This window comes from Diadema antillarum, unplaced genomic scaffold, assembly GCF_040938485.1.
Source record: "Diadema antillarum isolate AM-2024a unplaced genomic scaffold, OU_Dant_1.0 seq00000049_RagTag, whole genome shotgun sequence".
NCBI classification, from domain to species: domain Eukaryota; kingdom Metazoa; phylum Echinodermata; class Echinoidea; order Diadematoida; family Diadematidae; genus Diadema; species Diadema antillarum.
In genome coordinates this window covers 995,874-1,007,943 of record NW_027271158.1, presented here as the reverse complement: position 1 = coordinate 1,007,943, position 12,070 = coordinate 995,874, and the positions used below count along the sequence as shown (strand labels likewise).

Sequence of the window (12,070 nt, the reverse complement as noted above, 5' to 3'; positions counted from 1 at the left end):
TGAAAATCGAGAAGAGCAGTAAAATTTTCAGAGAAAAAAAAGATGTCCTTTGACAAATCCTTTGTCTCATTCTATTTCATACATTGGGATCTTTCCTCAATTTGAAATGTGGCATTTTTTCTCTTATTCTCCTGGCAGGAGCCATGGAAATCGTCTCCCGCAACAACCAAGCTGAGCTCTTGTATCAGTGACGTTTGAGAAGAAGAAGGTTAGGGTGAAACCCTATCACCCATGGCCATATTACTTTGCATGGCGCGGTGCGCCAGGAAAGCGGGCCACCCCGAGCCTCAGTTGACAACCGCACAAAAGAGGACAGGGCTTGGATTCTCCCTCGCGAGGGCGATACGTACCCGCCACATACGTCTTGAGTTCGTAGTCGACGCCGCACGGCTTCCCCGTATCGCCCGGGGCGGGCTGAAGTGTGACGGAGGACGGGGAATTGATCGGCAACTGTCAGCAGGAACAAAAAAGACACAAACAAACAAAGTGAGATGAGGTGACACGCTCACTCGATTTCACAAAATTTTCGAAGTATCGTGTCCCAGAAATATTCAGGCTGTAGCTCTCTCTTGCAAAGCTAGAATAATCAAATTTATGAATTCTGGCATCAAGTTGTTTCTTTTGCAACTGACTGACAAATTGCCTTTCATTGACATAAATAAGCACAGACTATTTAGTGTTTGAGTGGTAGCCATTGTTTGGTTCAAGTCCAACCCAAGTATGTATGCCCATGACTTTGTGTCCTGGCTACTACTAAAACCTCTGAATAATCTGTGCTTATCTAAGTCTATGAAGGGCAATTTGTCAATCAGATGCAATAAAAAATAATCCATGAATTCATTAATTTGCATAGATACAGTATGCAGTACCTGCTGCTATATAGGATAACTATACTACCATAAAGACATAAAATGAAAAAAAAAAGCATTTTGAATTTTGTAAAATTATTATGCCTTGAAATGTAAATAAAGGAATTTAGTAATGAGGAGATCTTTGGTTTGAGTCCAACCCATATACCTGCATGCACGCATGTATGCATATCATTTTTTATAACCATAGCTACTACTAAGACATCTAATAATTGGCACCCTGAGTAATTATTTACGTCGATGAAGGGCAATTTGTCAATCAGTTGCAATAAAGCCCAACTCATTTTGGCACAATTTTCATTTGAAGACGGCACACGATATTAGCCTTTATGAAGTTTTAGATTAATCTGTTGTCTGGTGCAACATCAAACTGAAGTAATTATTAAACTCACTCAATGAAGTAAACTCTTAACATGCCACATTAAAATCCACTCAATAAAGTATTTAAAGGGATGGTATAGATCTGGTTGAGATGGGGATTCACATTTCAACATTTTGCAAGATAATCAGAAACTGCTTATATGAAATATGAAAGAGCATACAATTCTCAGAGGAATTCAAAGTTTATGTGAAGAAAATTGTTTCTGAAATAGGTGAGATATAAAAAAAAATGTTAAAAAATAAAGTAAAACAAAGAAGTCCTAATAAAGGTGATTTCTACCTTTAATTAGGACCTTTTTTTGTTCTGGGATATATTGTATCTGAGCCATTTCAAAACCAATTTTCATCATATAAACTTTCAATTCCTCTTAAAATTGTATGCTCTTTGATATTTCATTAAAAAAAAAGGATTTCTAATTATCTCGCAAAAAGTCAAAACCTGAATCCCCATCTCAACCAAAACGATACCATCCCTTTAACCATTTATATGTTGAACCCACTCAACCCAACTATGTGGCCGACTGGTCTTGTTCACTCAAACACGCGTGGAAACTTTCCCCAGTGATTATAAACTACCAGTAGTCAGAATGAACCTTGCGCAACAGGAAGTTACAAGTAGGTTAATAGACCAACACTTATCTACAGACAGCTTGCAAAGTTTGCTTTGAGTACAGTTTGAGAGCAAACTATCAACAGGTGTCACAAATCCTACTCATTATTTTTTCCAGTCATTGCACTATAATGAAAATGTGGTCTTCTTTATCCAGGGTAGCCTCTTTAGTGTTGCCAATGTTCTACCTGGGGGCCCTGTCATAATATTACCCTGGTGTTGCCAGGATAGCTGGTTCCCACACACAATGGATCAATACATCCAATTTGATTTACAACCCGTTGAGGACGGGCTGATTTTGCTACAACACACATTTCCCATAGACACTTGCCCGAGAATCAGTATACTCGGGACTCGTCCTCAACGGGTTAAAATGCTTGTTGAGCAAAGCCTTTCTGTCATCCCTTTCACTGTCTGTACCCCTTTTCTGTGCACAATACCGTTATAATGATCTGGCATGTGACATTTTATTAGCTTGCTTGAGGCCCCTTCTACATGTTTTTCAAGCTTAATCACTTACGATGGTGGTCTTCTGCATTCAATTATTTGTTATCTAGTGAAAAATACAACATATTTCATTGCATGTTTCTGTTTATGTATAATGCTCAATACCGTCGCTTTAGTATGTGCGTCTATTTGTGTAATTTTATATTGTTGTTTTAAATATCTGCACCTGCTATTCTTTGTCTTTGTGCTTGCGAAATATGTATTCAATTTATATTTGATTGAATGCAGAAATGAATCAAATCAAATCAGATCAAATTAAATTAGTTTGCTTTTGTAATAACCTAGTGACTGGCTGACGATACATCATGCAGAGACTTCAACCCCAAGCACCTTCTGATCTTGAGATTCTCCCGCCTGAAACCCCTAGCAAACGAGAGACCAGTGTGATCAGCGAAGAACATGGGATTGTGCTTGAAGCAGCCTAAAATTATGCTAAATTGCCATGAAATTATGCCACACCCTGTCAAAAAAAAAGGTCCTTTTTGCTACAAATTATCTTGCCCGATCGGCTGACAAGCAAAAAACCAATGAAAAAAGAATTGAATTGTGGTGCCCAATCACATTATGGTTCCCAGTTCCTTTGGATATATGAAAATTTAATTCCAGGTTTTAAAAAGGTGTTTGGGCAGGAGAAAGATCATTTCAAGCGGGAGAATGGAAGATTTTGCCAAAAATTGGCGTTCGGCAGGATATCTCCCGTCGAAAGCGGGAGAGTTGGGAGAGTCTCTGATCATGCCGTACCTCAAAGTAGAAGGGGTAGGCATTTGGGCCCAGTTTCTTGATCAGCCGTTCCTGGAGTCTGGTGAGGGGCCGCTGCTCTGCGGTGGGCTTGGGGTAGACCTGGAGAGAGGCAAGGTACAGGTCCTTCCTGAAGGTCAGACCGAGGACGTCCAGGTCTTCTCGGCCATAGCGGAAGGCGGCCAGGACGTGGGCAAACACCTTGCGCTCCTTCAGGTATTCTGGGTCCACCAACACCACCCCATCTGCAGACAAAAAGAGTGGTCAAATCATGATAAATAGTGGCCAATTTGAGAGAAATACAGGGTCTTTACTCTTAAAAAATGTCTGTCAACTAAAGCAAAAATTGGTGACAAATTAAGCATTTAAAGGCATAATTTACCATTTGCAGATGAAACAAAAACTCAGCATTAGTGCTTTAAAATAGTCCTAAAATGTGAATTAGGGATAGAAACAACCACTGTAAAAATTTAAATCGGTATGATCAATGTTAAGTATTGTTAAATACACAAAATGTGAACAATAGTTATAATAAAACTGTTTCACGACTTACCGTAAAACGAGGAATGTTTGCGTGCATTTTAATTTCGTGAATTTCGCGAGCGCCAAGATTCGCGAAATTAAAATGCACACGAAAGTTCTTGTCTACACTATATGCATTGAATGCCAGCGGCAGTTCGTGAAAATTTCATGCCGCAAAAAAGACCATCAGCTCCAATTCGCGAAAAATTCATGCCGCGAATATATCATGTTTTACAGTAACTGTCTACAGTTATGGTTTAGTGAGAAAAATAGTGATATCCCATTATACTTTAGGCTTTATCACAAAATCCTTACATGGTAGGATGTTTTATGATACGACTGACCTACACATATGCATTAAATGTGATAACTTGAAACATTTTTAATTCACCGCTCCCAATGGTAAACAATACCTTTAATCTTCAAAATGTCTGCCACCTAAAGAAAGTATTAGTGACAAATTAAGCATTTAAGAGGCTTTTGAAATTCTGCAAGTGAAACACACAAGCATAGATATTGAAAAAAAAAGAACAGACTCTAGTGAAAGAAAACTCTTACTCCATCTAGAGCACTAGCTGTCTAATGAAAAGCTGAAAAATAAAAGTATGAATTATTACAATTTTTCCTAATCTTTGTTCTCCAATGAGTTCCATGCCCTCATGCCACTCACCTATGGGGTCTATGTGTGTCTGGTGGTCCACAAAGTCCCTCTTTCCCAGATACGTTGTGATCTATGCATGAACAAGTCAAAGGAAGTTGTTAACAGTTAGATTGAAATAACAATGGTGATGATGATGATAACAATAGTAGTAGTATCAGTAATGACAATGATAATGATAATAATAATAATAACAACAATAACAATAACAACAAAAACAACAACAATAATAATAACAACAACAACAATAATAACAATAATAATAATAATAATAATAATAATAATAATAATAATAATAATAATAATAATAATAATAATAATAGTGTAAGAATGCAATTATGTAATATCATTTCCAGACCCAGTGTTAAAGTAATACTCCAAAAAGCAGCAGTGCTTGGGACAGCAAGAATCCGCAGAAAAGTGTCAGACGAAGTCTAAAGGTTCTAGGATGGAACTTGATGTGATGTTGATCTCAAAGAGATGTCTCGTGATGACAGAGACAATAACAATGATACTAATAATATAGTGGTAGTAGTAGTGGTAGTAGTAGATATAGTAGAAGTAGAAGTAGTAGTAGTAGTAGTAGTAGTAGTAGTAGTAGTAGTGGTAGAGGTAGTAGTAGTGGTAGTAGTAGTAGTAGTAATAGTAGTAGTAGTAGTAGTGGTAGAGGTAGTAGTAGTGGTAGTAGTAGCAGTAGTAATAGTAGTAGTAGTAGTAGTAGTAGTAGTAGTAGTAGTGGTAGAGGTAGTAGTAGTGGTAGTAGTATTAGAAGTAGTAGCAGTAGTAGTGGTAGTAGTAGTAGTAGTAGTAGTGGTACAATCATGTAGTAGTAGTAGTAGTAGTAGTAGTAGTAGTAGTAGTAGTAGTAGTGGTACAATCATGTAGTAGTAATAGTAGCATCAGTTGTTGTTGTAATCATCATCATCATCGTCACAATCACAACAATAATAGACTATTTCTTTGAGAGAGTGCCTTTCTAACACAACATATCATGACGTTAAAAATCAAAATGATAAAAAATGGTTACTGATTTAACATAAAGCAGCATGTACAACATTATGTTACACAGCTTTGCATCCTAGTACTTGTTTTTAAAGGCATGCTGTTTGCCTGTGGATGTATCTAGGAAACACTCCACACCTTTCTTCCTTCCTCTTTCAGAGCAATCTGAATAGAAGGTCATCACGCGCCCAACATGTTGGCTAGGTTTCCACAAAAGTGGCTTCATGATCAGGGCCCTGTTTCATAAAAGCTGTTCATAAAGTTACGAACAACTTACGAGTGACTGGTGATCAGTTCTCATGTGCTATACTTATCAGAATTTCCATAATTCAGCACAAGAACTAATCACCAGTCGCTCGTAAGTTGTTCGTAACTTTACAAACAGCTTTATGAAACACCCCCCAGATATCCGTAGATAGAAATTCATGTCATGAAATTTCTTGCACACTACATTTTTAAAGAAAAACCAACATTCTCAGAGGCTTCTTTAGGTCAGGGTCTCCTCCTACTCAGTATCAGTCCTGTTTGTGTATTGGTTTTGAAAAGGCTGAGATAAATACGACCAAATAAAATGAGGAATGTTTGTATGCATTTTAATTCTGCAAATTTCGCGAGAGCCAAGATTCGTAAAATTAACATTCATGTGAAAGTTTTTTGACTACACTATATGCATTATATGTTCCAGGCAACTTGCAACAATTTCACGCCGGCCCGTGAAACAGGCCGTCGGCTCCAATTCGTGAAAATTTCTGAAATTCATGCCGTGAAAATATTGTGTTTTACCATAGTTTTACTCTGCTTTTGGATATCTCAGCCATTTCAAAACCCATTTTGATCAAATACACATTTTAATTGTTCTTAGAAGTACAATGTATATGATATGCTCTTTAAAATTTCATATAGATGAATTCCAACCATCTTGCAAAAAGTTAAAACCTGAATCCCCATCTCAGCAAAAACTATACCACCCCTTTAATACCCTGGGCATTTAGGATTCTCCTCTGTGCATCATAAACACGGAGTATGTAGGTATGTTCAGGGTAGGTAGGCGTCTACAATGATTATGCTAGCATATCAATTTAGCATGCACACAAGTGCACTTTTAATTACAGGTCATGAGTTACTATCCTATTTGGCGTTCCATTTCACAAGCTTTCAAGATGACAAATACCGAATACCTTTTCGACACATGCTTAAATTGATGTTGTCATAAACTGGTTCGAATTTCATACCAGCAGCAAAAACCATACAAACAGACAAACAGACGCCATATGGACAGAGAGTCCAGTCCTACCATGCATTGTAATTGGTCTCTAACATAAGGGTACACTTAGCTAGGAATGCCACCTCTTTCACACTCTGGGATATCGTCTATTATATACCTCATATATAGATTCCTCTCATCTGATTGGTTAAAAGTGGAGTCACGAAAATAGCTGTGCCCCATTTTTGATCAAAATGACGTCATGATTTACTGTGCCCGGGGCATAGAATCAACTGTGCCCTGTAAATAGGTTTGGAGACAGTCGCAACCCCGTACACATAGATCACTCATATGTACGCACCAATGACACGACCGCCGTGCTGTCGATCAGCGTTGATTACGAGTGCTGTATTAAGAGACTAGAATCTATACACTGTATTTTCGGTCTCTATATTTCGGAATCTATATTTTCAGTATATAAAACAAATAATGACAGCTTGATATTCGGGGCACAGTTAAAATTATGTAGGCCCTCGGTGATGTGAAAACCATAATTTTAACTGTGCCCCTCATAGCAGTCATTATTTGTATACTACATTTCATGGACATAAAATTCTTTTAAAAAATGATTCAATTCAATGTTTTATTTCATTTTTCGACAAAAAAGATATGAACATCACTTTTTTGATAACAGAAATTAAGGTGCGTAAAGTATAACATGAAAGAATATATATACAATGATTGTACCACCTTATAATGATGACTTCTGGACAATTTTGTGAGTAATGGAAATGCAGGATTCAGAAACCGCAATGACTGGATGAGAAATAACTATCATCAATTTTCAAGACAAAGGTATAGCAATTTCCAACCTTAAGAACAATATGCGCAACACCTGACAGAAAAAAAACTAGAAATGTCGCTACGGCGACTGGTGTATGCCTCCGCCATAATGCATGGTTCTCCTAATAGGTCTATAGTACAATGTCTTGACAATGTGTGATGACAGTTTCACACAATTGGCAAAATATTAAAATGACAGGTTTGCCACAAATGTGCTGAATGTTCACTTTCCCAGAACTAGGTTCAATTGGATGAATTATTAAAACATCAGAGTGCAGGTATTTGGGGGAACTGATGATTTTTACTTGACTTTTGACCCTTTTATAAGTTCATGCATTGAGTAATTTTCAAGGTATTGAGAAAAAGTATAATTTCAGTATCAAATGGTAAAATAGTATTATCTAAACCTGGCCTTTGACCTTTGACCTCACAGTTCCAAAGAGAATCACTGTTAGGAAGAACATGCATAAATATGTAAGTTTCATGATAATACCTTGAGTTACTTTTGAGATATGGAGGAAGAAGTGCAATTTAGCACTTTCACTTGACCTTTGACATTTTGACCTTTGACCTTTTGGCAAGAAACTTCCCACAGAATACATATTGGGTTCTACAGCCATACATCAAGTTTAAAAAAAATCCTTCAGGCATTGCATAAATATAAGGAAAGTAGTGATATTTTGAGGAGTTGACCTTGACCTTTGACCCCCTGACCTTTGACCCATGACCCCCAACTTCCCTAGATAATCACTGCCCATCGGTACATGCATATATACTAAGTTCCATGAAGATACCTTGAACCATTTGCGAGATATGGAGAAAAACATGAAATTTCAACCTTTTTTCCACAAAATAACCTGTGACCTTTGACCTTTGACCCCGTGACCCTAAAATCCAAACAAAGTATCATCCCCCCAGGATATACCCTCATACCAAGTTTGATGCAAAACCACCTCACGGTTCTTGAGATATCGACAAAAACAAAACGGGACGGACGTACGGACGTACGGACGACCCGAAAACATAATGCCTCCGGCCACTTCGTTGCCGGAGGCATAAAAAACATATCTGTGGTACAATATAAATGTTGGGAGAGTTACTACAGGTTATAACTATCACTGAATCACCAAATAGAGCATTCCATTAGGCCTCTTCGATAACTATCATATCCATGTGACTATAACCTCATGATATATCAAACTCTCTTGTAGGGCATGCCAATGCCATCGAGCACAAGAATTGATTACCAAAAGATATGAGTATTAATGGTAATTTTAATCATAACTAGAATTATCACTGAAGGTGATTAATACCCCTGCCCCTAGTGTCGCTTTAATGTCATGAGGGCAATGACGTTAATACCAAGTTTGTGCACTTGTCGAATTGGAAACAGAATGATTTTAGTTTACTGTACAATTACAGAGTTGACACTGAGTTCCACAAGGTTTGGGTAAAAAGTGTGGTTATGTAATGAACAAATAAAGGGAATTAAAGGGCCATTCCAGACAATTTATACGATTTCCAATCAGTTAATATGCCAGTAGCTTTTCATGCTCAACCGAGAAAGATAATTGCGCAAGATTTAAATTCCGCAGAATCAAGACATCACTTTAGCCATGTTCAGACGTATTTCTAGTCGGAGTAAAATTTTATGGCGCAGCAATTAGAATTCAAATTTATGCTTATCTTACCACGACCCTGTGTCCACACGACGGTCGTGGGAAGAAACTCCGACCACTTTACCACGGCCTTTGCGGGGATCACCGTGGAGGGTCGGTGTAACTTCCGGAAATGTCGACCATACCATTGTTTGTTTTTGTTGTTGTTGTTGTTGTTGGTTTTGTTTTTTTGTTTTTACCAGCGGCATTTGTCTTCTCCATTCTTGTTGATAGAAATTTCTGAGCGCTAGCTTCTTCGTCGCAATCGACTACAAGTTAGAATTGCACTACACGCGCACGTGTACTTGCAAAATGTCAACATTGCGATTTGACCCCGGAAGTTTTACCTAGGTCATAAGGTATGTAAGTTCAGAGATACTCCGAGGGCTTGTCCGCACGGGCAATTTACTCTGACCGGCTAGTCGTGGTAGCGAGATACTCCTGAGAAAACTCAGGAGTATCTTGTTCGGAGGAAGAGGTTGTGGTAAGTTCCTCCGATCGGAGGAAGTTACCACGACCTTGTTCAGACGGGCACTATTCCGACCTCTCCTCCGAAGTTACTCCGACCAAGCTTCCTCCGAAGTTACTCCGACCAAAACTGCCCTCGTCTGAACATAGCTAAAGTGGTACATATAGTAAGCAAAAATACTTGTGTGCTTTTTTTTTTGCGCTACTTTCTAGTCATGCGAAAATATGCAAAAATTCCCACACCACAAAAATGTCCACTTCCACAGTAGTTCATAAATTGATAGTGCCATGTACAGATTTGTGGAATTTATTGTGACAGTCCTCAAGCAGATAAACCAATACTCTGAAAAAAACCCAAAACACGAAAAAGGATGATGACATACCAGGCTCACACTTTCCGCTATGATGCAGTATTCCATATTACTACAATTATGCATGCTTTCTTCTTTTGCTCTGCTATCTTGAGCACCAAATCATGCATTCTGACTGTGAAGCTGCTGCATGTATATCTTTCATCATCCTTATCTATTGTGATACTGTCAAATTCATATGAATTTTGAAAACATTCTTATTCCTTAAACCCCAATCATGATAAATTCTGAAAGTTTGTGCCCAGTGTAACCAATTTATAGATTTTCAATGAAAAAGTCTTAAAATCATCTAAAGGTCTCCTTTAATAGTATTGAAATATTGACAGAAAATATTACTTCATGATATGGTTTATTACAGACAGATATAAGTGAGTTGAGGGCATTGACATCTTTACCTTAGATTTGCATACATATGCATATATGCAAATGACTGATATCATTTTTTGACAAAAATCATGCTATATCTAACAATACCATAACTTTCCCATTCTCGGTTCAAATCCATTGAAATGTTTCTGTTCCTATTTGCTATCTGACTTTCACTGGTCTTGTTATGTAAATGTCAATTTGAACGTGAAGTTTCCCTTTAATGACTAGTGTCAGGAGTATGAAATTATTCTTGGAGCAAAACAAGGGCACAGCTGACCTGTTGCTCACTTCTACACACCCCATCACCGCTCTCTGCCGAACCGAAATGCAGGCGAGGTGACGATGTGCCGTCGGCAAAACTACCAATCTGCTTCAATTATGAAGAGCCAGTGGACTTGATGATTTGCGCTCATCACACTCTTGCTTTTTTTTTCTCATATTCATGGGGAATATTTGATGAGAACTTGGTATCAATAGCACTGGACTCGCAGAACAATTGTGCGGACTGTTGTTGGTTTGTTTGTTCTTTCTTTACTGCCTCCCCCTTTGTGAAAGCCTTTTATATATATGAGGAAAGGAATAAATGATGCTCTACAGAGAAAGCAATTAATGGGGAAACACTACACTGCCTTTTCCAAATGTTCGCCCACTGCAAGGATCTCGCTCCAGTGATCCTACGGACCATCACGTTAAATCACTTGCGAGATTACTGTGGGTCCTAAAAGGGCCTGTGATGCTTTCAACGGTAAATTACGAGCAGCATGCATCCAAATTGGGCTCATGTACTGTATCAGCCGCCATTCTCTTGACCAGGGGACGCCACTTTGACAGAAGACACATAATAGACGAAGTCACAAACAATGAACGAACTCCTCCTGATGATGAATGGAGTGTGCTGGTCATTTTTTTTCCTCTCTCTCTCTCTGTCTTTTTATTAGGGGGGGGGGCAGGGTTGGGGAAAACTAATGCTAGACTTTGGTAAAGGTTACATGAAAATTATTTAAACGAGAGTCACTCTATTGCTTCGTTAAAAAAAAAAAAACAATAACAAACATGATCATCTTCTAAGGTATGAACATCTGCTCCTTGTTCAAGTTGACTATTATGAACACAGAAACTTGTATTATGGAAGTTTTACATGTTTTTCCCCAGAACAATGATACCAGTATTTGCTGGAGTCACACATATGCAAATTAGATGTGATGATGTCACAGTCACACTTGTCTCCCAGTTGCTTACACACTATTATTACCTAATTTCCTTTACTGACACAAATTCAAGAAAAACAAACCCTTCACAGAAAATTGTTTGAGTTTTAACAATTCAACCTGCAATAAGGTGTCTGAAAAAACTAAAATTATTCAACACACGAGTGATTTTTGTAATATTTTTTTTTGGTGGTCAAACCAATGGGAGAGCTGTGAGGCAAAGACATCATCAGTTTTCTAATTTGCAGTATGTGATGGTGACTGACATTAAGATTTTGCAATAAAACACTAGTCAAACCTGAAACTCTCAAAACTCCTCGATGTCATGTACATGTACATAGTTGTGATGAAACTTCTCCTACTGTGCTTGCATGGATTATTATACTTTCCTTAAAATGAATTCAACCTGAACATCAAATAGGGGTTCTCTCTAAACAGAAATGCTCACCGAGGTATACAATATCAGAGGCTACACGTAACTTGCAAAGCTGTTATGATGCAATTGAGTTAACACACATACATTTCATACTCACATTAAATGGTGAGAAAACAACATGAACACAACATGAACGCACAGACTTACATACAAACAATTTTTTTTTTTTTTTTAAAATTAAGATCTTCTCATCTGGCACAGTACAATTAGCTTGGTTTGCACCTCA

The 12,070-nt window shown here is 37.9% G+C and overlaps 1 protein-coding gene across 4 annotated transcripts in view; it reads right to left on the bottom strand.

Moving 5' to 3' along the window:
* LOC139725551 (beta-arrestin-1-like) overlaps nt 1-12,070 on the bottom strand; it is a 182,155-nt gene that overhangs the window by 18,568 nt on the left and 151,517 nt on the right. For all 4 annotated transcript variants that reach the window (XM_071636639.1, XM_071636642.1, XM_071636640.1 and 1 more), the window contains exons 3-5: nt 4,298-4,358; nt 3,109-3,350; nt 351-450 (exon numbers count right to left, since the gene is read on the bottom strand). In XM_071636639.1, the coding sequence (XP_071492740.1) occupies nt 351-450; nt 3,109-3,350; nt 4,298-4,358 (403 nt within the window). The remainder of the gene's footprint in view (nt 1-350; nt 451-3,108; nt 3,351-4,297; nt 4,359-12,070) is intronic.